The sequence below is a fragment of the Misgurnus anguillicaudatus genome, chromosome 1 (genome assembly GCF_027580225.2).
Source record: "Misgurnus anguillicaudatus chromosome 1, ASM2758022v2, whole genome shotgun sequence".
In the NCBI taxonomy this organism is placed as follows: Eukaryota; Metazoa; Chordata; class Actinopteri; order Cypriniformes; family Cobitidae; genus Misgurnus; species Misgurnus anguillicaudatus.
The window spans coordinates 9,006,141-9,031,697 of record NC_073337.2 but is presented as its reverse complement, the minus strand read 5'-3'; the positions used below and the strand labels follow the sequence as shown (position 1 = coordinate 9,031,697).

At 38.0% G+C, this 25,557-nt stretch overlaps 1 protein-coding gene across 7 annotated transcripts in view; it reads right to left on the bottom strand.

Moving 5' to 3' along the window:
- Nucleotides 1–9,947: 9,947 nt before the first annotated feature.
- osbpl8 (oxysterol binding protein-like 8) overlaps nucleotides 9,948–25,557 on the bottom strand; it is a 79,304-nt gene continuing 63,694 nt past the window's right edge. For 5 of the 7 annotated variants that reach the window (XM_073861705.1, XM_073861649.1, XM_073861845.1 and 2 more), the window contains 12 exons: nucleotides 21,893–22,072; nucleotides 21,718–21,804; nucleotides 21,443–21,638; nucleotides 21,254–21,352; nucleotides 17,435–17,532; nucleotides 17,250–17,339; nucleotides 16,945–17,081; nucleotides 15,110–15,295; nucleotides 14,720–14,876; nucleotides 14,210–14,312; nucleotides 11,729–11,834; nucleotides 9,948–11,652 (listed from right to left, as the gene is read on the bottom strand). In XM_073861705.1, coding sequence (XP_073717806.1) covers nucleotides 11,520–11,652; nucleotides 11,729–11,834; nucleotides 14,210–14,312; nucleotides 14,720–14,876; nucleotides 15,110–15,295; nucleotides 16,945–17,081; nucleotides 17,250–17,339; nucleotides 17,435–17,532; nucleotides 21,254–21,352; nucleotides 21,443–21,638; nucleotides 21,718–21,804; nucleotides 21,893–22,072 — 1,572 coding nt within the window. In that variant the 3' untranslated portion in view covers nucleotides 9,948–11,519. The remainder of the gene's footprint in view (nucleotides 11,653–11,728; nucleotides 11,835–14,209; nucleotides 14,313–14,719; nucleotides 14,877–15,109; nucleotides 15,296–16,944; nucleotides 17,082–17,249; nucleotides 17,340–17,434; nucleotides 17,533–21,253; nucleotides 21,353–21,442; nucleotides 21,639–21,717; nucleotides 21,805–21,892; nucleotides 22,073–25,557) is intronic. The other 2 variants (XM_073861737.1, XM_073861902.1) reach the window with 1 other exon arrangement.

Below are 25,557 nucleotides of genomic sequence, written 5' to 3'. Positions count from 1 at the left end.
GGGAAAGAGAGAGAAATATATCCAGCCACCACGTCTAGCAATGAGCACAGCTCCGTTCCTCAGCACACACTTCGCTTCCCAACTGTCATCTAACTGTGCTTTTTGTACTTCTCCTTACGCTCCCATTATCCAATTACCCGGCGATCTCGTTAACTAGCCACAGCTGTGCTCAATCCGCTGATTACAGCCTTCGCAACGCTGCCGGATGTCCGGTGTTTCCATTTTTCCGGTCGGGGCGGAAACATCCGGGCGGAACCAACTTCCTCAATTTTTGGTTCCGCCCTGACAAGTCGTCACCCTGTGACATAAACGTAATGTGTCTCTCTCGTCCACTTGTGATCCGATCGATGAAAACACATCTTAATACCAAGTGTAAACAGCCTCTTAGAGACGTTTATAATGTTGAGTCAGAGACGAATGTTTAATTATTTTTGCTGAAAATAATTGTGGCTACAAAGTGATTCATTTATTTAGTATTCATTCCTGCTTTCTCCATGATGGTGACATGAAAGCGTATCACACAGTATGAATGATGCTGATATTTAATAACTCATACAATGACCTTTAAATAAGGATTTATTATTCACTGCACTGCACATCCTGCCGGAAGAGGGGACATCTCTGGAAGACCAGGACTTCAAAGAGTGAATCTTTACTGATGCCAAAAACTAAATCTAACACTTAATTTCTTCATTTAATAATACTTCACCTTATATTACAGAGGTGTGTGTGTCACTGTTTCATTATTGTGTCATTTCGTGCTGAGATGTCAACCCTGCCCTCGGCTGACTGCTGCCTATCTGACATATAGATGCTCAACGTGTTTAAAAATGAATGTCATACAGTTAACCCTTCACTGGCGCTGTATCTAAGTGACCGGATGACATCATGAACAGCAGGCCATGGAGACCGAAGCAGATGTTTACATGTTCACAGGTATTACTGAATAGTTATAACCCCATATAGTTACAGACTTACTAGTACCCCAATATTTGATTTTTCAATGTCGTTTGAATTTATGACTTGACAAAACACCCTCCCAGCTCAGTGTCTGTCACCTTAACCAAAACACCCAAACATTAAGTGGCAGGACGCCCACTGAGAAAGCGCAACGTCACCATAAAAGATTTGAAGTTCTTGCAATGCAGGTGAACAGGTAGGAGGTGTGAAAATTAAACACCTACTAAAGTCTTTTTAGGGAAGTCGACATTATTGACCATTGTGATTACCCCTTATTCACAGAGATAGCAGTGATGCATCTTGGGTAAAATATTTTTGACACCTACAGCCTAACATATAAAGAACCTATCCAGATCATATCTTACGTGCCTAAAACAAGAATATATATATTGCGTAAAGCTTATTTTTAAGTCCATCACTATTAGCTACAACTGTGCACAATAGACTACCATGACCTCAGCGATCTAGAGTTTCAACAGGATTCCCCCCCTCACCATAGATGATGGGACCGGCAGAGTGGTACTGCGATATCTCCATGGCAACATGCCCAGCCTAGTGAGATGGAGGACAGAGAGACAGAACAAGGACGTGTGTCATCACCGTTACAAGAGAATCTGAAAGATATATTTAGAAAGAATTTGGAGTTTGTGGCTGAATTAAACAGACTCATGGTATAGTGAGTAATGGGTGGGTGTTGTTTTGTTCGGTGATATTTCTGCTGTATCAGATGGTGTTTCCCCTGCAGATGCTGCGAATCAAACCCCCGTTCACCGGTCGAGACCTCATGATTTATTCATCAAGTTGTCGATCTTGCACTTTCACTCTCTCACTTCAGGTTGCAGGTCATCACATCAAGTCTCCATGTTGGCGATTGACCTTCAACTCACATCTTTGGTCTCTGAAGTTTACACTTCCTTTTGTTTTATGTACACCAGAAGCAGCACGTGGTTCACGTCTAAGAGATCATTTTAAGTTGCTTACTAAATAAAACTAAAGTGAAACACTTAAAATATGCCACAAATATGTTAAATGAAAAGCATCAAATATATCACATGGAGCATCTCTGGAAAGAAAAACTGATCAGGATGAAGGCTGCATGGTGAATGCATTGCTGCTGTTGTGTGTGTGTGTGTGTGTGTGTGTGCGTGTGTGTGTGTGGGTGTGTGTGTGTGTGTGTGTGTGTGTGTGTGTGTGTGTGTGTGTTTTACTCACCATACATTATTCATTTAGCCCAAAGTCCATATGTCACTGAATGAACACATCAGCGTGATGTTAATTATAAACTAATTAATGGACAAAAAGTGGTTTACAGCACAGCATGTTAATGCCAAACTGTACTGGGGTAACTGGGAGAAGAGCAAATCTAAATCAGAGCTTCTCATTTTGCTTTTCATTCAACATCAAGCAACACAACACAGAACCAAAAAGCCATAAAACATTTGTTCAATACAGAAGATTTGGCTTTACATCACTAACTTAAATGATTGCTTATCAATATTGCACAAAAATATTAAAAGTATAAAAAAGATTTCACATCTGCATCTGACTGAAATTTGGATGCACGCATTTTTGTTATCCTTTGAATATATTTAAATCTTTTCTTAGCAGCTGCGTATGTTCAGTTTGTGTTGTGTTCGATTACTGTGCCTGTGCTAATGACCCTGGCTGGGTTTATATGCATTGTGGACACGCAGTCACTGTCTATACATTTAACTGTTAAATATGTGTGGATTTAAATGTGTTTTATCCTTGAAAAAGCTTAAAGGGACAATCCACTTTTTTGAAAATATGCTCATTTTCCAGCTTCACTAGAGTTACTTAGATTTTTACCATTTTGGAATCCATTCAGCTGATCTCCGGGTCTGGCAGTATCACTTTTCAGTCCCTCCAGAAAAACGCGATTGTGCGATCGCGCGATATATTGCATAATCAGCCAAAGTCCGCATATTTGTGCGGGGCTGCATTTTTTCCAAATATGACGCACTTTCGCCGCATTAATTACATATTTCCGCGCACAAAATATGCGGTGCTTGCACGATTTTTATAATCTCCGCATTTTCGTAGCAAAAAGTCACATATATATTAGCAGAAAGTTGAAAAATGTTGCATTTACTTCCCAAAAGCGCAGCCGTGTCCTCTATTGCCTTGGGAACGTTATGAAGTGACGTGATTATGTGACGTGAACATCATTGCAGCTTTTGCAAGTTTCCGCAGTTTTTGCAAGTTCCGCAATTTTCCGCAATTCCATCGCATAAATTGCATAAATATCCCGCATATTCCATCGCATTTTTTAAGAAAACGTGCCGCAAAATCGAGAATTTTGAATTTTCTGTCGATCTTAGTACACGATGTAACTACAAAAGAGTCAAATTTTGAATAGGAAAAATATGGAAACTCTTCAGTTATTTTTTAGGGTGATGCTAATGGTCTAATCAGATTCAATGTATTATGCTAAGCTATGCTAAAAGTGCTACCGCCAAACCCGTAGATCGGTTGAATGGATTCCAAAACAGTAAAAATCAAATATTTAACTCTAGGGGAGCTGGAAAATAAGCATATTTTCAAAAAAAGTGGAGTATCCCTTATAGCTCCATATTTGTGCGGGGCTGCCTTTTTTCCAAATACGACGCACTTTCGCCGCATTAATTACATATTTCCGCGCACAAAATATGCGGGGCTTGCATGATTTCATAATCTCTGCATTTTCGTAGCAAAAAGTCACATATATATTAGCAGAAAGTTGAAAAATGTTGCATTTACTTCCCAAAAGCGCAGCCGTGTCCTCTATTGCCATGGGAAAGTTATGAAGTGACGTGATTATGTGACGTGAACATCATTGCAGTTTTTGCAAGTTCCGCAATTTTCGCAAATTCCCGCAATTCCATCGCATAAATTGCATAAATATCCCGCATATTCCAAAATCGAGGATTTTTGCCCGCAACAATCACAAAAAAACTCTGCATTTTTCTGGAAGGACTGACTTTTAGCATAGCTTAGCACAATCCATTGAATCTGATTAGACCATTAGCATCACCCTAAAAAAGAACCAAAGAGTTACAGATATCTCATGTCTTTAAGCAGAAGCCGAAAAAAGTCCCCTTAGTATCTTGGCAGGGGACTATTTTTTTGGGCAGTGCGTAATATCACTACGCCTGCTTCAGCCATGCTACGGCAGCAACGTCTTTGATTATTACGCCAGAATGAGAGTATAGTTCCTAGCCATATCTGCCTAGAAAATCACAACTTTTAATTTTCTGTCGATCTTAGTACACGATGTAACTACAAAAGAGTCAAATTTTAAATAGGAAAAATATGGAAACTCTTTGGTTATTTTTTAGGGTGATGCTAATGGTCTAATCAGATTCAATGGATTATGCTAAGCTATGCTAAAAGTGCTACTGCCAAACCCGTAGATCGGTTGAATGGATTCCAAAACAGTAAAAATCAAATATTTAACTCTAGGGGAGCTGGAAAATAAGCATTTTTCAAAAAAAAATGGAGTGTCCCTTTTAGCTCCTATAAGCCAAATAACATCATGACAAGGACAAAACTCTTTTATTAAGTTAATAAAGAAAGACTGAGGATGGATGTTAGTGTTGCTGGTTTATGAGGGTAAAGTTTGAACTATTGTTTGTATCATCATCACAAATTTGCTTTTGTGGCTTTGGTACATCTCTCGTTCTTATTGTCTCTCTCACTCACCCACTCTCAATGTGCTCTTATATTCCAAAGTGAAAGGCGGGGGAGAAACAGAAGTGAGGTGACACAGAAGAAACAAGCGACTCTTTCTCATAACAGCATCTCTGAAGGTACATTGAGTCTCTGTCCTGAGCAGATCATACCGTTCCTTCAGTGTGAACAAAAGATCTCAGCATGTCAGAATGATTCGAAAGACCAAGAAGTCACCACCATTATTTTTGAGAGAGACTGAAAGAGTACAGTCACTTTGCCTCATGTTAAGAATTAAAAAATATCTTTGTTTTATTTGGGAAAAAAATATATATTTATTAAAATATATTTTCTGATCACTTCAGGTCTAAATTTTAGGACAGTAGCCTCAAACCTGTGGACTGAACCCAAACTGTGCAAAGTTCAGAACCGCGGCTAGCCTAATTTTACATCTCAAGTGCTATTTATAACCTTTACAAGACCTCGGTGTAAAAGAGCATTCAGAATGGATTTTAAATAAAAACTATTGAGCAAAATAAAGTGATGTCACTGAAACACACAGCGTGTGAATCGTGTCGTGTGTGTGAAGTAAAGCCGTTTTAATCCCTGAACTAAAAGAGATCTCGACAGCAGCATTTCTTTTATGTGCTGAAACTGCTGAACCAGCAGCGATCTACACGTCTACTGAAAATACAGCATGGTCCGCTCTCACCCCGTGGTCTTTGTTAAGGGCACACTTGCCTTTTTAAAGGTTTGCATTCATGTCAGATGTAGAAACAACAGAATGCATGAGGTGCGGAGGTTAAATCTGTGCGTTTAGATTGTAAGACAAACATCAGCACTTATCTGTGTTGGACGGATCTGCACGTTTGCTGCAGTGAAAGTTGCGCACTTGGCATTATCTTACAACCTTAAATTGTGTGTTTTTAACTTTAAAAGTCACAATGAAATAAAAAAAAAAATTTTTTAGGAACACTGTTGTAGTTTTTACAAAAGACTTAAAGGTATTGCGGAGGATTTTCTTTTTCCGGGTGGATCATCAAGACTATTTGTCCTCCTAGTTGTCAATCAGGAGTGTTGCGCAATTGCATTTTTTTAAAAAGTGGAGAAGGCGGTTCTTTTCTAAAATTCGAAAAGATGATTTAAATTATTTAAAAATAAAAATAATGTGCCCTCCTAACATTTAATCAAACGGTCGAAACAATCTCTCTTTACTTCCGGTCATGGGGTATGGCAGATGGACAAGGTCCGCGGAAAAATCGCAGCAAATAGCAGCATGACCCAACTTCCAACAATCCAATCCATTCTTGATGCACGAATTCAGGTCCAGCCCTACCCTTTTCATTTCAGAAGCCGTTTTACACAGATATACGGCACTATAAGGAAAATAAGACAATCGCTATTAGTAGATTACATACAAAGTCAATGCAAAGACGCGATCAGACGTTTCTTTGTGTGGGGCGATGAGAATGACGCGATGTGGGCGGCGCGTTTGCCGCGAAAATGCGATATTCGCCTCAAATGCGTCTTCGCCCAAGTTGAAAATATTTAACTCGAGTTATCTCGTCAATTAAGAGAAAACATTTGCATAAAAATTATCCACTAGATGGTGCACTTACGCAATTTATAAAAAATTGAAGCCAAAACGTTATTTACTAATTTAAAACTCTGTGTATGTTTTGATAATCATTCTGAATCTGATCTCTAACAAAATTCCTTCACAAAAATTCAATTATTTCAGCTTTTAGCTAAAAAAATATTTTTAAAGAAAAATACCCATATTTAAAAGATATAGATAAAAAATATAGATAAGATGAAATGTTTTTACCCCGTTTTGATTGTTTGTTTATTGTTTGTTTGAAAGCAGGTGGTCTGTTCTTTTAATTTGATATATTTGTATGTTTATATATTTTTAGAAGAATATTTTCCTGGAAGGCATTTTGTGAAACTTTTCTGAAACTCACAAAAAATGCTGGTGGGCAACTTTTTAAAAAATGGCTGGCGGTGATGAGTTAAATGGATAGTTCACTTTAAAATGAAAATTTTGTCATTATTTACTCATCTTCATGTTGTTCTAAACCTGTATGAATTTCTTTTTTCTGATGAACACAAATGAAGATATTTTGAGAAATGATGGTAAACGCACAGCAGATAGTGACCATTGACTTCCACAGTAGGAAAAAAATATTTTGGAATTATCGTAATAAATGATGAAGAAAATATTTTGATAAATGATGGTAAGCGGGTGATTCTCACGAAAACTTGGTTTTAAAAATGTCAAGCATGAAAATGTAAAAATTGCTTAAATTTACTTTTTTCCCACCAGACATTGAAAAACAAAGTCTGGAGTAAATGGGAACATTAATTTAAAAACTTTTACTTATCATTTAACACTTTTTGTAACATCATTTAAAAAATTAGTCCTAAAAAATCTCATTACCGCAACAGTCAGAAAACATCAACACTGACATATTTTCAAAGTGACATGACAAACCTGAAAGAACATAATTTGGAGATTCTGCACATGAATTTAAAATCAAAGTATTATGCTTCTATTAATTAAATTAACATTTAATATGCACATGTTGCGGTAATGATAATCAAAATGTCGTGTAAGCATTCTGACAAGACAATATTTCAAATTAACTATAAAAAAATGATCTTACCTGGTAGCCATCTTGAAGTAACTGGTCCATGTGCTTGGTCACTCAAAATCAAACTTTATTTAAATTCTGTATGTGTGCTTTAACTGTTCTCAAAAAGTGTTGCGGAGGATGAGAACATCAGGCATGGACACATCATTTTCCTAATTTTTCTTCATTATTATTATACATGAATATTCAGTAAATATTTTTTCTGTCATCTAAAGTAGTCTAGCAAAACATCCATTTATTTTTTTTCTTAATATTTTTATGTTAATTTGATTAAATTACAACATACCGCATGTTCAAACACAGCCGGACACATTGCGGCAATGAGAATTTCAGCAGAAAATGAGATAAAATGTACAAATATAAATTCTTATGTTGAAATCACACATTGTGCAAGCTAGAACACAGTATTGTGTTAATTCTGATGCTTTTTAATGTTACTATATTACACATTTTAAAGCTAAAATCATTAGTGCCGTGGTGTTTCAATGGTTTCGTTAGAATCACCCAAGCACAGTTGACGGTACCAATTAAATTCCATCATATTTTTTATTCCTACTATGGAAGTCTATGGTCACTTACTGCTGTGTGTGTTTACCATCATTTCTCAAAATATCTTCTTTTGTGTTCATCAGAAAAAAGAAACTCATACAGGTTTAAAATGAGTAAATGATGACAGAATTTTCATTTTAAAGTAAACTATCCCTTTAACATAAAATTCAAGTTACATGCAGTCACAGATTGAAAGTGCATAGGCTACATTAGGTATCTACTCTGGTGTTACTGGGTCAATTTGTTTGAATTGAGATCATCTGAAAGCTGAAAAAACCTTTTCATTGATGTAGGAGTGTTAGGATAGGACAATATTTGACTAACTATTTGAAAATATGCAATCTGAGGGTGCAAAAAATCTAAATAAATGTACAAAATATCTTCATGGAACATGAACTCTACTAAGTATGCTAATGATTTTTGGAATAAAAGAGAAACTGATCATTTTAACGCATACAATCTATTGTTGGCCATTGCCACAAATATCAGTGCTACTTCAGACTGGTTTTGTGGTCCAGGGTGTTTTTGCACTGATGTTGGATTGAATGTGTAAGATGTGCAGTAATGACACGATTTCTCAAAACTTGCATGTTTGCTGCAGTGGATGTTGATGGTGTGCATGTGATGCGATTATATAATAATCAGGCCGCCAATCCCCATCCCCACATCTCCGCTCATGTTTCCCCACAGCTTCAGCACGTGCAGACGGTCCTCAGCCCTAATCAGTGCGCGGCTTGTCCGTTTCACATCTCCATATGTCCTCCAGATTTAGACAAAAGCCCAAACATCTCAAGGTGTCAGCAGGGACGGTATCTTAGCAACGGTGGCACTGGAGACGATGAGCGTAACGAATATGGATGCGAAGGAAATCCATTTTTCCACTAGCAGCATGAGGAAAACGCATGGTTTGGTATCACACCTAGCTTTGATCTAGTGAAGCGCGTGTGCTATGAATAATTGAGTGAAGATTAACTTTCAGGTCTGAGGAAACTCTAAGCGCTCACGTATTTGAGATATTTACGTTTGCTTGACACACTCAATTTAATTTGTATATTCGTGGTGCCCTCCTCTGGTTATTGCGATAAATGCATCTTAAATAACCATCAATGCTGAATGTATTTAAATAGTCTAGTTGGAGACTAAACGGGTGATTCTCACGACACCATCGAAACACCACGGCACTAATGATTTTAGCTTTAAAATGTGTAATATAGTAACATTAAAAAGCATCAGAATTAACACAATACTGTGTTCTACCTTGCACAATGTGTGATTTCAACATAAGAATTTATAATTGGAAATTTTATCTGATTTTCTGCTGAAATTCTCATTACCGCAATGTGTCCGGCTGTGTTTGAACATGTGTTATGTTGTAATTTAATCAAATTAACACAAAAATGTTGAGAAAAAAAATAAATGGATGTTTTGCTAGACTACTTTAGATGACAGAAAAAATATTTACTGAATATTCATGTATAATAATAATGAAGAAAAATTAGGAAAATGATGTGTCCATGCCTGATGTTCTCATCCTCCGCAACACTTTTTGAGATCAGTTTAAGCACACACACAGAATTTTAATAAAGTTTGATTTTGAGTGACCAAGCACATGGACCAGTTACTTCAAGATGGCTACCAGGTAAGATCATTTTTTTTACAGTTAATTTGAAATATTGTCTTGTCAGAATGCTTACACGACATTTTGATTATCATTACTGCAACAGATGCTTATTAAATGTTAATTTAATGAATAGAAGCATAATACTTTGATTTTAAATGCATGTGCAGAATCTCCAAATTATGTTTGTCATGTCATTTTGAAAATATGTCAGTGTTGATGTTTTCTGACTGTTGCGGTAATGAGATTTTTTAGGACTAATTTTTTAAATTATGTTACAAAAAGTGTTAAATGATAAGTAAAAGTTTTTAAATTAATGTTCCCATTTACTCCAGACTTTGTTTTTCAATGTCTGGTGGGAAAAAAAGTAAATTTAAGCAATTTTTACATTTTCATGCTTGACATTTTTAAAACCAAGTTTTCGTGAGAATCACCCAAACACATATAATATTTCTGTATGTGAATATGCCATCAGAAAAAGGAAGACGAGCCATCAATACGATCTTTCCATTTATTTGGTGAGATGTCACAGGTGACCTTACAGGAAGTTATTTCTGTAATACAAATAAAGCATCATCTGTGCACAGACGAAATGTTCTCGAGTGACGGTTAACCAGAATGCAAACAAGGATCACCTGGAGTAAAAACTGTTTAATAAAAAAACATAAGTTAACAAACTAGAAGCCTAAAGAGTGCACGGTGTGAATGAACGTAAGAGGGATGGATTGTACAGTTTGATCCCTGGATTGGTGCCTTGTGAATACAAAGAGGGCAAGATTAAAAATCTATGGCAGGTTTTAGCTCGAAGACAAAAACTAAAATTCACAGTGGGCGACAGTTTGATACGCTGGGCTTGAAACAAGTATCTCTAAAATTAAATATGGCACATTCATCCGAAGAGAAAGAGAGAGAGAATGTATGAAATAAACAGTCCATTAAACTCAGTCTGGCCCATCTTCAATTCAAGACCTGCTTGTAAAGGCACATCGATTTTTAATAGTTATTATTGACATGAGCACATTCAAACATCTGATTGGGCGCTGTGCAAGTGATCAGGTGACCGAACGAACACAGAACAAGACACGGTGGGCTACAGGTGTGCAAGATACACATTTCTGGCTAATACACATATTTCTCTAGAAATAAAAAAGTGAATTGGATTATTTACTATATACAGATGATGTCATCATGTGAAGACCTCTAAACTACTCGCTGACTATTTGGCTTAAGTACATCAAGTCAGATGATGTAACAGTGGCAACTACGAGAGTACGCAACAGTAAATTACGTCCTGCTACAGGAGAACTACGCCTAAATCTACTGTTTTCTCATATTAATATTAAATGCGACTGTTAATGTGATGCTCTGTATACTGTACACGCTTCAGTATCATTCAGAAACAGTTCATATAAATAAAAACGATTACCGTCGACAAGCAACTCGAACGTACGAAACGCAGAATTTATATTCTGGTATTACCGTGAATTTGTTCCCGAAACGGTTTTAAATAATACAAGATTGACCTCAACTCGTAACGTCATTCATTTCCTTCATTCGCTTAATAAAACTGTCATAAAATCGATTCGCTTTGTTACGTTTTACATTCAAGTTAATCTCTCAAAAGCATAACGAAAATAAATTATATTTTGAGTAAAGACGTATTTAATTCAATTATTAATTACTTATTTCTTTCTCTGGATCATGAGGTGATATATGAGCCTGACATGTATATGACAGGTGAGATTAACTCATCCTTAATTGCGTCTAGTAAAGTTCAAATGTATGTGATGTGTTTAAACTGCAGTCTGAATAGTGTAGGGTTGCAACCGTTTCTAAAACATCCCACAAAACGCTTCTCCTCAAGAGAAGGTAGCAGGGTTAAAATGGCCATCACAACACAAATTCATATAAAAACCAAATCAAGTAAAAGGCCAATGTGTTGTGAGATTACATCGATAGTGATAGACGAGGGGAGGGGGTGTGATGACGGCATGGAGTGACGTTTCGGTTTCCGGCACCATCCTCTTTCAAGCTGAGACGGCTTATGAAGGTCCTGGCAGTAGGTGGCGTTACTTAAACAGATAGTTGAGGATAACCTGGAGGAAGATGAGGAAGAGGATGATGGTGAAGTCTCTTTGAGTGAGGAACGAGCTCTCTGTCGCCGGCTGACTCGCCACTCGATTCCTCAGGGCGTTGACGGTCCTGCATGCACGTGCATATAGATGTTAAAAATCTCATTGGAATAGAAGCGCATTCACATGTAAGATGTGTTTCCCACCTGTTAATGTCTTCCTGGGTTTGCCTGATGGACTCGATGGCACTTTGGAGTTCACTCAGATCTGTTCCCTTCTTCCTGATGCGGCTGCTGTGTTTGTTTTTGTGCCCTGAAAGAAACACAACGTGAGAAAATACGGTGAATTCAATTCGTTCGTTTCTCAATAGTCTGCGGAAATCAGGAAAAAGTCCACCACTAGCTACAGGGTTCCAACACCTTAGTTAACCTCAAATTCAAGGACTACATGTGGGGACACATTTCAAGTGAGAGCAAGGTTACATCGTGTTACCTTTTAAGATACATTGTAACAGTTCCCTTTCGAGGGAACTCACGCTGCATCACTGCGGTGACACTCTGGGGACGCCTCCAGGGGTAAGTGCGTCTGAATGTGTATATCAAATTCAATCAATGGTGAGGCTTAACGACAAAGACAGGGTGACACGGGAGCAAGGAAGTATATCGCTATCTAAAATATTGCCAAAGACGACGTTACAGGGACGCAGGAAGTATGGCAAGGGAGACGCAGCGCCTCGTTCTCTTCTCATGGGAACAACAGTTACATGGGTGATTCTCACGAAACCATTGAAACACCACGGCACTAATGATTTTAGCTTTAAAATGTGTAATATAGTAACATTAAAAAGCATCAGAATTAACACAATACTGTGTTCTACCTTGCACACTGTGTGATTTCAACATAAGAATTTATATTTGTAAATTTTATCTCATTTTCTGCTGAAATTCTCATTACCGCAATGTGTCCGGCTGTGTTTGAACATGCGTTATGTTGTAATTTAATCAAATTAACACAAAAATATTAAGAAAAAAAATAAATGGATGTTTTGCTAGACTACTTTAGATGACTTCATTATTTACTGAATATTCATGTATAATAATAATGAAGAAAAATTAGGAAAATTATGTGTCCATGCCTGATGTTCTCATCCTCCGCAACACTTTTTGAGAACAGTTTAAGCACACATACAGAATTTTAATAAAGTTTGATTTTGAGTGACCAAGCACATGGACCAGTTACTTCAAGATGGCTACCAGGTAAGATCATTTTTTTACAGTTAATTTGAAATATTGTCTTGTCAGAATGCTTACACGACATTTTGATTATCATTACCGCAACAGATGCTTATTAAATGTTAATTTAATTAATAGAAGCATAATACTTTGATTTTAAATGTATGTGCAGAATCTCCAAATTATGTTCTTTCAGGTTTGTCATGTCATTTTGAAAATATGTCAGTGTTGAGGTTTTCTGACTGTTGCGGTAATGAGATTTTTTAGGACTAATTTTTTTAATTCTGTTACAAAAAGTGTTAAATGATAAGTAAAAGTTTTTAAATTAATGTTCCCATTTACTCCAGACTTTGTTTTTCAATGTCTGGTGAAAATAAAAGTAAATTTAAGCAATTTTTACATTTTCAAAACCAAGTTTTCGTGAGAATCACCCAACTTAGTCTCGCGTAGCCAGACCTTCAATACTGAAGGTCTGGTGTTTTTCGCTGCTTTTTCTGGACAAAGACCGCCCACAAGCTGTTTGACCGACATGTCAAACAACCAATCACAGTTTGTTTCATCTAGCGTCACATTTCGGACTCCCCAGAATAACGAGCCGGCTGGCAACAAGTCAGTTATTGAAATAACCAGCCGCAACCGAATAGTATCTAAATAAACAACATTGCTCACCATAGGACAACGTTGTGCACTTCATCAACAGCCACACCAATGAGACGATCCTGTTAAATGTCTGTTTGAAGCATATCTCTCCACTTTTTAACACATACAAGCAATTCAGGAGAACGAAACTTTTTGACTCCACTAACTGCCTTAAAGAAAACTCTTGGACGTCTTTCAGAGAGTCGATGCCGCGAACTTTGCATATTTTTGAGAATCCAATGTTTAGCTGATCATGATAACTGCTCATTATTATCCACGTGAACACGACTGATTCTCTTCCTCAATGGAACGTCAGAGCTTTGTTTTCCAGAAACTGAAACTAATCGCGACACTCGCGTCTCCTGGAAATCCGTTTTCTTCCAACCAATCAAAGACGACTTTAACATTTTCACAGGGTTTCCAGAAAAGTGTACGAAAAACATCAGACGTTCAGCCAACAGTTTGTGGGCGTGACGTCTGAGGCTGAGACTACACCCAACTATGCAAAAAAGCATTTTGGTATCAACATTCGCATACAGAAGATATAAGCATTTAAAGCGAACAGTTTAGCATGTGTGCTGAAAAGTCTAGAATTTTTATGATATTATCCTACACTACACAGGGAATAATATGGATTTTTTCCCAGAAAACTTTTTGCATAAAATAAGCACTTTCAATGACCTGTATCTATGTATGTATATTTTCAAAAACTTCCCATGGCCTTGAATTTTTCCCCCCAGATTCACAAACTTTTAAGGACCCGTGGGAACCCTGCAGCTAGGTCACAGTGGGCAAGTGTGTGTGTGTGTCTCATACTCTCGCTGCCTGATGAGTCCTGCTGATCCGGTTCTGGAGACGAGCAGCCGCTTTCTGGACTCTTGGGTTTGTCACTCTTGTGTTTTCGTTTTGCTCCTGTTACCTAAACGCACACAAAAAAATGGGAAATCCATTTAACATCCAACTTAAGAATAATTATTACTTATTTTTAAAAGGTTGCAAACTGTACAAAAACACACACACAGAGGCATGCAAGCGTGCCAGTTGCAGGTGTGAAAGGATGCATCGCAGGGGAACAAAAAAAAAAATTTTTTAACAAAACAACAAATTGTAGCCTTGGTGGTGCACAAGGCCGTAAAACTTCATCAAGCTGAAGATGAGGCAGAGCGATCACGTGACCAGCCACGTGATTGGTTGGTTTGCTGAATGATGACTGGCCGATTGGAGAATGGACAGAGCGCAGGCGGCGATGATGAGACGGAAGCAGAGAAGGGGATTGTGGGTAGGAGAGGGGGGTTCATGAGGAAATGTCGGGGCAGAAGGACGTACCTGGATCAGGTAATTGTCTCTCCGGGTGCCCTGCTGGGTACTGAGACTAACTACACTGGCTGAACGTACCATAGGCGTCCTGTGGCGCACTTTAGTCTGAATACAGCCGTCTTTCTCGAACTGAATCAGATCGTTGAGCGGATCCCACGGGCGGGTGCTGGGAGACAAAGAACAGTAAACGTGGCAGAATGCACTTTGATGGTCATAAAACTTTCATATAAATGCTACACTGAGTTTTACAAATCAATAAACTCTTCTAACCAGGTTTAAATGAGATGAATGCAATGTCATGGAAATAACAAGCGCTGCTGTGATAAATCTCTCCATTTATACGGACTCGTGTTGCTTTAAACTCACTGTACGTCCTCTCCTCATCACGTTTGGACTTACTCAGCGTATCGGTAATGCCACTCTCCTGTGGCGGGGTCTTGGTCAAACAGAACGGGCATCCAGTCCTCACACTTTGCCTTGCGCTCGCGTGCCGCCTTCCTCTGTGCCTCCTCCAAGATAAACTTCTCGTTGGTCGCTTCTGTCTGGTCCTTGTTATTTATGGCACGTGTTACATGTTGCCACAACCTCTCAGATTGACAGAGAAAATGTCACGTTGTTAGTGTTTTGCATCATCTGTCAAGTTGTTTCATCAATCTGTGAGACTAAATATAAAACTATAAATGCATTAAAGGGATAGTTCGGCCAAAAATTATATTTAACCCATGATTTACTCACCCCGAAGCCGTCCTGAGAGGCATATGTCCATTATTTTTCAGACAAGCACATTTTCAGTTATTTTAGAAAATGTCAGCTGCTAAACAGTAAAGTTACGGGGTCCACATCCTTCAAGTCCAAAAAAAGTGCATATATCCTTCCTCAAATAAATCCAAACGGCTCCAGGATGATAAACAAAGGTCTTCTGAGGGTAATCCGCACGCTGTTGTTGTAGAAATATCCATATTTAAAACTTTATAAATGAAAATAACTACCATCCGGTAGCGGCGCCATCTTAGACTCCTCTGTATTCAGGAGAGAGTATTAACGTAGTGTACGCACTTTTCTTAGTGACGTATGACAAATTCGGAGGGCGGGGCACAGAGCAGCAGCAGAGTAACCTCAGTAAACTGCATACGCTCTCATCTTGAATTCGGATGCGACTAAGATGGCGGCATTACCGGAAGCGAGTTATTTTCGTTTATAAAGTTTTAAATGTGAATATTTCTACAACAAAACGGCGCGAATTACCCTCAGAAGGCCTTTGTTTATCATCGTGGAGTCGTTTGGATTTATTTTGTAAAGGATGGATGTACATTTTTTGGACTTGAAGGACGTGGACCCCGTAACTTTACATTTGATTAACTGAAAGATCTAAAACAATTTCTAAAATAACTGAAAATGTGTTCGTCTGAAAAATGATGGACATATGCATATCAGACAGCTTCGGGGTGAGTAAATCATGGGTTTAATTTCATCTTTGGCCGAACTATACCTTTAAAGGGATAGTTCCCCCAAACATGAAAATTCTGTCCCTCATGAATTTTTTTATTCTGTGGAACACAAAAGAAGATATTTTGATAAATGACTGACTACCATAGTATTTGTTTTTCCTACTATGGAAATCAATGGCTACCATCAACTGCGTGCGTACATGAGGGTGAGTAAATGATGACAGAATTTTCATTTTTGGGTGAACTATCCCTTTTTAGCTCTTTCCCCGCCATTGACGATATCTCTCGTCAATCAAGAGAAAATACTTCCCCGCCAATGACGAGTATTTCCGTCTTTCCGCAATACCGCTATTATCCACCAGGTGGCACCCTTCCGCAACTTTTTAAACCCGGAAGTATTGCCCTATGGCAAGCTGCTGCATGAGATCTCTATGAAAAGTCAGTCACAAAAATGGAATCATCTATGCTTTTTGCTCAAAATGTGGTGTTTTTGCAGAAACCTACCCATATTCAAAAGCTGATTACAAAAGAAACACTGAGGGTAGGATGAAACGTTTTTTTTTTTTTTTTGAAAGCAGAGGGTCTGTTCTTTCATTTGGTTTATTGTATGTTTATATATTTAAAGAAGAACATTTTCTGGAAGGCATTAAACTTGAAAAAACGCTGGCGCTGGCTGGCAACTTTTTAAAAAAAGCTGGCGGTGAAAGAGTTAACATTTTCCTTATTGGAGATGAATTAGAGCTGGGTCTTCAGATATTATCAGATAAGATCATGTGTGTTCAGTACCTCTCAGACTCAAACTCGCCCTGTTCTTCAGAAGGTACCGTGCAGCGGGTCAGTCGGCTCTGTCTCAACTCAAACGTTGGGTTCCAGAATGTCTCCACTTCCCCTGTCTTCTTATCATTGATGAAGACCTCGCTGTCCTGCACGAAACACACATACAAAATAATTGTTTTTATTGTCTATTCAATAACATTAAAAAAAGATTCAAGATTAAAATTTACGAATAAAACCACAATTAAATGTCTGCTTTCACTGTTGTGTGCGATCATATGATCTGTGAGCACGCACACACACATGCATGTACTTACCCAGTGGCCTTCCAGCGTTGCAAGAACCTCCTTTCCAAGTTTGATTTTCCCAAAGATCTGATTCACATTATCACTACTGCCGAGAAACGGCTGAGAATAGAGAGATATTACAATTATACTACAACATCCATACTATACAATGCCTTTCATCATGATACAAATCATATAAGCAAACACACACAAACCTTGAGTTTGAACTCGAGCTGAGCGCTGTAGCCTGTTTTCTCACAGGTGACAGTGATCTGACCGCCCAGTTCCAGAGTCATAGTACCATACAAAATACCTGTGTGTGAGAGCGAAAGAGAGAGAGAGAGAGAGAGAGAGAGAGAGAGAGAGAGAGAGAGAGAGAGAGAGAGAGAGAGAGAGAGAGAGAGAGAGAGAGAGACTTTATAGTATACATTATAACCTGTATACTTTTATTTTTACTTTAATTTGCACTATTTGTACGCAGCCCAGCTGCAAATGCGTTGACCTTGTTATTTGAACACGCTGTGATTATACAAAGCACAACATATAAAGAGGAAAATGTTGGCGTTATTTTATCACTTATTGGGAGCAGTATGCTAGCTGGAGCCATTTACTTCCAGTCTTTGTGCTATGCTAGGCTAGCGGTGGGTGCGTCCGACAGAGTTACGTGGGGGCACAGAGATTAAAAGGTTATGTATGGACTTATCTAACTCTGGGGTGACACGGTAAATAAGCTAAAGTCCCAAAAGTCGGCATGTTCCTTTAAGTGAATCGCATATGTGGTTGTTACTGAAAACACATGTGGGTGATTCTCACGAAATTAGACTTATGAGGTGTCATGAAACATTAAATAAAAAAAGTAAATGCTATCAAAATAAGAAGCATACAGTTACAAACATCTCTTCACATACTGTTTTCAACATGATTTTTAAATAACATCATACAAACCAATTTTGTTGTTTTTTCCACATTTAAAGGGAAAATTTTCATTACCGCAATGTGTCCATGACTGGATTTGGGTTCTTTGACATGGAAATATTTATAATTAAAAAATCTAAATAATAAAACGCTTCAGTGCATGTTATACTATAAACATTTACAGTAAAGAAACATGTGGTATTTGGTGATCACTGGTAAATGTAGAGAAAATAATAAGGAATATAAATGTGTCCAAGACCAATTTTCTCATCCTCCGCAACAAATTTCAATTATTGTTTAAGCCCTCAAGGAACTAACAAAAAATTGTTGGAAGGGACATAATTGACTGTGACACTCAAGATGGCTACCATGTAAGCAGTTCTTATTTTTTTCTCTCCAGATAAAAGTTAAAATTTTGTTTGTTATAGTACCTCAGGTCCGTAGCCAGCCTATTGAAAGGGGGGATTCTTTTTTTCAAAAAGTGGACCTTTTTTTCCCCCAGTTTTTTACTCCTTTCGTATTTAATTATGAGCAGGGCCGTACACTGGATTTTAAAAATACCGATGTCCATATATATATTTTTGTAGGGCATGCACCCCAGGAAAAAATCTTATTTCTCTGCTCTACATATATGAATTTTAATACATTAGAAAATCAAAGGATCAATTAACTATAGATTTCAAACCATGTCAGTATGCAGAAAATTTGTGTTGGTCACTAGGAATACATTTTAATAACTATTTTACCATCCTGGGCACACTGGGCAACTGAATATATGATCATTTTAGTGAATTAACTTAAGGCTATCAATAATTAGTTTATTAAATTAATTCACAACATGCACAAACTTATTATACACGTAATATGCTGAAATACAACATCAGTAATGCAGTGGTGGAACTAGAATTTTATAAATGGGTTGGCCAAGGCTACTTTAGGCGGTCCATATCCCATGAAAGAAAACTGTAATTATTAAAAAAGCATAAATTAATCTACGATTACGTCACATTACCCCACATTAGATAAATATTCTTCTTGCCCTGTATGCATTACTGTATGCATTATACTAACTGTAAGATGTTAACATAATGCAAACCTGAATTTTAAACTTCTCACATCTGATTAACTGTCTGTTAATGAAGCAAAAGGCTTCTTGTTAACTGCAGTAACTTTAGTAAAAGTTCAAAATTCCATGATAAACCACTTCAAATAGCAGAGCTCAACACTATAGGAAGAAGTTACAGTCAGGACCAGTGAGTGATTTTCTCTTCTTTTGTTATTTAATTAACTTTAATGACTTGAACAGGTACTGTTTATTGGGCTTTAAGACCGAACGCAATAAAATGTTTAAGCCAAAAGATGAACGTGCGCTCATTTAAACTCTCTGCACGCGCGCTACCGGTGGATGAAGCATTGTACCGCACACGTGATGCGTCGCGTTTTCAAGTTCAAGCTTCGCAGCAGTCCAGTACAACACAGTGAATCTAATCATACATTAAAAAGATCTCTTCAATAATTAAAGGGTGCCGTTGAATTTTGTTAATAAACACGCTGAATAATGGGAAGTGAATTACTGGAGGGAGTGAAAGCAGTGCATTATATTTGGACAGCTGCAGTAATGTTTCTTGTCTTGTCACCTTGACAATCACTGCGATTTCATATTTCTCGTCATTAAACTGCTAACGTTTGATTACTTACATCTTTCTTGCACTTCCACTAACTGCGCATCTGACCTGTGTTGCACCTCTGTCTGCCTGGTCTGATTTTATTTGTCATCTCGGTATCATTTTGACTTTATCTTACTTAATGGGGTGCAGCGCAGACCTGTTGGCCTGTGACATCACACTACCGCGAGATCTTTTTAAAAGCATACTGGGTCATCGGTCTTGCGGTGCTAAGACATCACATGCCGATCGGTCTGCGCAGCCAGAAGTCAAACGAGCGCTGAGCGTTGAGTCAAATAAGACGAGCCTCAGGGGACCTCAGTGGTGGGTACGGTAATGCGTCCAGCTAAAATAATTTATCATATTAATTTGAAACAGCAACCCAGAATATTTGTCACAAGCATTGATTAAAATGATGACAATAATCACGTGAAAAAACGACTTAAATTCTGGACCTTTTGGCAGTGAGGGGGGTTCGTTCGAACCACCCGAACCCCCCCTGCCTACGGGGTTGTACCTAGACAACTTTTTAGTTCTCATTACCGAAACATGCGTTGTAAATGCATATATTTAATGTAATATCATGTTGCGGTAATGATAATTTTTTATAATGATAATCTTAAAAATGTAAATAATTATATAGGAAATATTTTAAATCCTCTAAAAATAATGGTTATAGTAAGTTCAGACCTTAATCTTATATGTGCAAAAAAAAAAGAAAAAAGGAAAAAAGGGCTTCAATGGCTTTTTTTAAAAATTTGATGCTGGACAGCTGGATTTCGTGAGAATCACCCCTGTGTCTGTGGATAGCCATTTATATTGACATATCATAGTAGATGAACAGACAATAATCGCATGACAAGACAGACAGGTGAGGTCACATGACTAGCTAAAACTCCTTGCCAAGGGTCTTTGGTGACACTTTATATTTACAATAAGAAATCAACAAAAATTAGCTTAACAGATGTAGAACCTATAAGTAAACCTGTAAGTTTATTGTGATTATAATATTTTCTTATTTATAATTCCATAACTATCTGTTTGTCTGTAAAATGCATATATAGGGCTGGTTTCCTGGACAGGGCTTAAGCCAAGTCCCAGACTAAAATACTCAAGTTGTCTTAACTTATAAGCTAATTTAGCAGTGTCATTGTTTTGTGTCAAGATGCACACCAGCAATGTTTTTGTAAAACTTATTAAATGTATAACTAGTCCTAAATTAATACAAACCCTTTCCGGGAAATCGCCCCATGAAGTGTACCAAAACTAGATCTTAACTATATACTACAGCAGATATATCTAGTCCCTAAATGACTGCACAAATGCAAACATACCTAGATGAGTCCCTACAGGAGACAATGATGAAAGTGAGTTAGTCATGAAGTACGAGTGTGCGAGTCTAATGTGTGTTAGAAGTGTGTCTGTATGTGTGTGTATGTGTGAATGTGGACAGACCTTTGCAGTGTGCATACGGCATATTCATCACATAGTCCTCTCCTCTGTTCAGAAACGTCAGTCTGGCTTCACCATCCAAGATGGCTGATAACGAATTCCCTGAGAAATACACACACATAATTCACGATCAGTCCACTTGTGTGTCAATTGATGTTTAACAAAAAATGTGCATTTAATATAATGTCTCACCATAAAACTTGGACTTAGCCAGAATGCTGCCGCTGAGGCAAAAGCCATCCTTCCTGTTACTGACATAGAAAGCCGACACTGGAGGATGATGGGATACCTGTTCAGCGATGTAGAAGGTTTTGCTGTTTGTCTTGCCGTGAAGCCACAAACAACGAAATGTTTCTCCAAGAATGGGGTTGTATGGTTTCTTCAAACCCTGCCAATGAGGTACAATTAAAAAATGTGAGTCCCGCATGACTGACAGGTCTTGAAACTTTTAAGATGAGAAAAGCTACCTTTGGCTTCTTGTAGAATCCAGAAATGTACCATTTGACTACTTTCTTCATACGATCGTAGGCATTTTCTTCAAAAGCCGCTTCTGATCAGATAAAATACAACAATTAAAACAAAAAAACCCAGACAGTCAGATCACTTCGACTCAGTCGTGTGCATTTGTGTCTCTTACTCTGACAGAAAGTCAGCGTGGTAATAATAATCAGACAGTTTGTCCAAGAAGGATCGCGGTTCCAGGATGAAGGTGGGCAAGACGACTTTGGACAGGTCCATGCCAGGCCGGACCTGTTTCAGCAGAGTCCAGATAAGAGATTTATTTTCTTCTGATACCGTCTCTGTCTGTGATGCCTCACCAGCCTGAAACACATACAGATTGAATGAACAGATTGTGTGATATCTGTCAGTCTTCGTGCACACTCATCTCTTCAGCTGTCTGCAGTGAAAATAGACGTCTGAAAATTGGATTAGCATTTGTGCGTCAATAATGCTTCATGACAGCCAAATGCAGAGTAGAGGTCGCGTTAACCAAAACTTTCCGGAATATTTTAAGCCGTGACGAAAAAACCTGAAAGCCATCCGTCATTTCGATAGATTACACTTACGAAATGCAATTCCCAGTTCTGTCCAGTTGGTGGCAGGTGCGTATTTGACTTAAAGGGATGTTTTAATGGTATTTCATGCATTCTGACTTATTATCACAGTTATAGAGTTGTTTCCTCATGCTAAACGTAGGCAAAGTGTCAAAAAAGCAATTGGACGTGTTACAGAGTATTTCTGCGCCGAATGCACTTCGCCAGCGTTTGTACAAGTTTCAGAAAGTTTTTTTTGATTACGGGTCCAACTGACGTTTCAGGGGTTTCTATACGCATCACTTATATTTATGGGCATTTCCCTTTGAAAACCCCACCCACCTGTCAATCAGCGGGAGACGCTAGAACTTACAAACATCACATCACGCGACAGCTTTGTTTAATTTCAAAACTCAACAATGGCACGAAAGAAGACAGGGCTCGAAATTGCGACCATTTTGGTCGCATATGCGACCGAAATTGAATCTGTGCGACCTTAAAATATATTTGGGAGCATTTGTGCGACTGCCCATTTTGTTGTGGTGCGACTTGATTTAGATTGAGATGCTGCGTGCTGGCGCTGTCCCAGGTTCAGTGTTCTCTCCAACGTTACATAACCAATCAAATTTCACCATTAAGTTCTTGCGTTTAATGAAGACCGCAGATTGGCTAATATGAGCGTCAGTCATTCCTAGTTGCCGTGCTATGTTGGTATGTGAAGCGCGGAAATATGAAAAGAAGAACCGCGAGCATGACGAGAACGAGCCGATTACAGCCAATGTTACTACTGTAATTAATGACGACGATCCAAATTCAAATGCGACTTCACCACCGGAAGATAAGACTTGACGTTAAACCTTTCGGAGAGAGTGGCTTAAAGATTACGAGTGGCTCCGCTATGAAAATGGCTTGTTGTACTTACTGTGTTTTATTGTAAATCCTGTAAAACGGTGTTGGTGGCGGAATGAAAATATTTTAAGTGCCAGACCTTGATTAAACATGCCGAAAGTGCCGAAAACACAAGACGTGTCGTGACAAATGTGTTCATTATTAATGGAGACACCGACCTGTCTGTCAAAGAGTGTTTGATAGTGTATGTGCGCATGCGCTGGTGAATGGACATCCAACAAACATCCTTGTGGTCCATGTTGATGTGGAACACGACAATGCTGATGGTATGTTTTTGTTGTATTTTTTAAAACATTGCCTATTTAGTAGTAAAAGCATCTTTGTAATGCAGTTATCAATACCAATATATATTAGCCTTCTATATTAAGGTCACTTTTGTAATGTCACAATTAATCAGTGTTTTACGTGTTTGCTAGATTTTCTATGTAATCTTAATCATGTTACCTGTAATTGTTAAATTATTATTGCTGCTATACTATTTCAACAGCATTTCGGTATTAATTTAGGAATCTATGCAGCAAAAAATAAAAAAATAAAAAAGAAGACCAAATTTTAAATGCTGGCTAGAGGATGTGTAAAGCCTGGATGTGTAAAGAATAAATTTATTAACATTTACATTGTAGTTGTGGTGTTTTATAATTTTTGGATGGATGCGCCTACATTTTTGCTGGTGCTCCTAACTCTTTAAAGTTGGGAGCACAAGTGCTACCAAATAAAAAAGTTAATTTTGAGCCCTGGTGTGTTTTTGGATGTAAGGAAAAGAAAGTCAGCCTTATGGAAACAATGGATATAGTTTATTATCAGGGGTAGCAGCAGAGTTTTGCATGTGTGTTGGATAGCGGTGTAACGATTAATCGTGCAAATCGCGCGTTTTCTCAATGAATGAATTTGAATGAATTACGATGAAATCACGGCACATCCAAAAGCCAGGGGGCGCTCTCGTGAAGAAACTCCCTTTGTGCCACAGAAGAAGTAGCATTACAAACACTATTCCAGGAAATGTCTACAGGAATATTATATCGCTGTTCTTCAAATTGTTTCAGGTATTTTCAAGATAAAAGAATATTTTGAATGATTTTGTTTAACGAGTGTTGCTTTTTTTAAATGCACGTTATAAACGACTCCGACTCATAATGATTTTAGATTGATAAGGACTTCCTACTGACCAAATGCCGTAGTACACGCACAAGCTGTGCATGAAACACACAATCGCACCCTTGCGATTCAGAATCGATTTCAGACAGGGATTTTAATGGGACACACGATTAATCGTTACAGCCCTAGTGTTTGATGCTCTGTTTTTATTGAAAAGTCCTAACCTGGTCATGAATTGCATGCGGTTAGTAAGACTAGTTATTTTGGAAATAGGTGCGTGTATATTATATAAATGACACAAACATGTAGTGAATCATAAGTTAAACAGTGTTGTATAGTGTTGCATGACTCGTACTCGCTCCTCCCGCAGTAGTAACTCCTACTCCTTCGTTTTTTCGTACGTTGTGGCGGAGTGGAAAAGCTCTGTGTATATTTGTATGTTACTTACCTCAAGTAATTGGAGGTGTGTGTTAGTAATTAACCCTGCAACTATAAAGCCAAAGCTTGTGTCATGCGGAGGGGGTCATAGTTCGTGTGGTCACGTGAGAGAACCCGAAAGCATGTTCGAAATGAAGGCGTCTGAGTTCCATGTGCGAGTTTACCATGTTTCCCTGATGCACCCGTGCATGCTGTCTTTGTGGAGTTTACAAAGTATACCCTCAGTGTCTAAAGTTGGGAAAATCCATCGCTGTTCTCACGCAGTCCTTCCTACCTGCTCTCTTCGGGTCAGTGAGTTAAACATTTTGGCCCAAAACATTCTCTTACACCACATTGTGCACACATCCTCACAAACGCATACATTTAAATATTTATTTATTTTATTTATTTAACGCAGTTACTGAGCCTTTGTATTTTGATTTTTGTCCTTAGGTTTTTCTTTTAGGATTACCTGTGTGATCAACAAACTGGGATTGTTTGTTGTTTTTGTTTTGTTATTTCTCTGAATTTGGCGTTTATTGCCGATGTCAATGGGGAAAGCTTCAAAGTGTGAATTGTGTGTTAAGTTTACTTGACTGTTATGTTGTTTTGAAGTCATCTATTAATTAAAATTGTGAAAAGGAAAATTTGAAACGATCTGTGTTTTTGGTTTATGTATGTAACCAGTGGTATATTTGAGTTATCCTGGGTTTAATTTATGAAATTTGACAGATTTAAAACTGTCTGGCGCCCGAACAAATGTATTAAAGTTGTACTTTTCAATCGTATTTCCCTGGTGTAGTGGACAGTAGCTCCGCCTCTCGCCCAGCGAGACACGGGTTCGATTCTTGC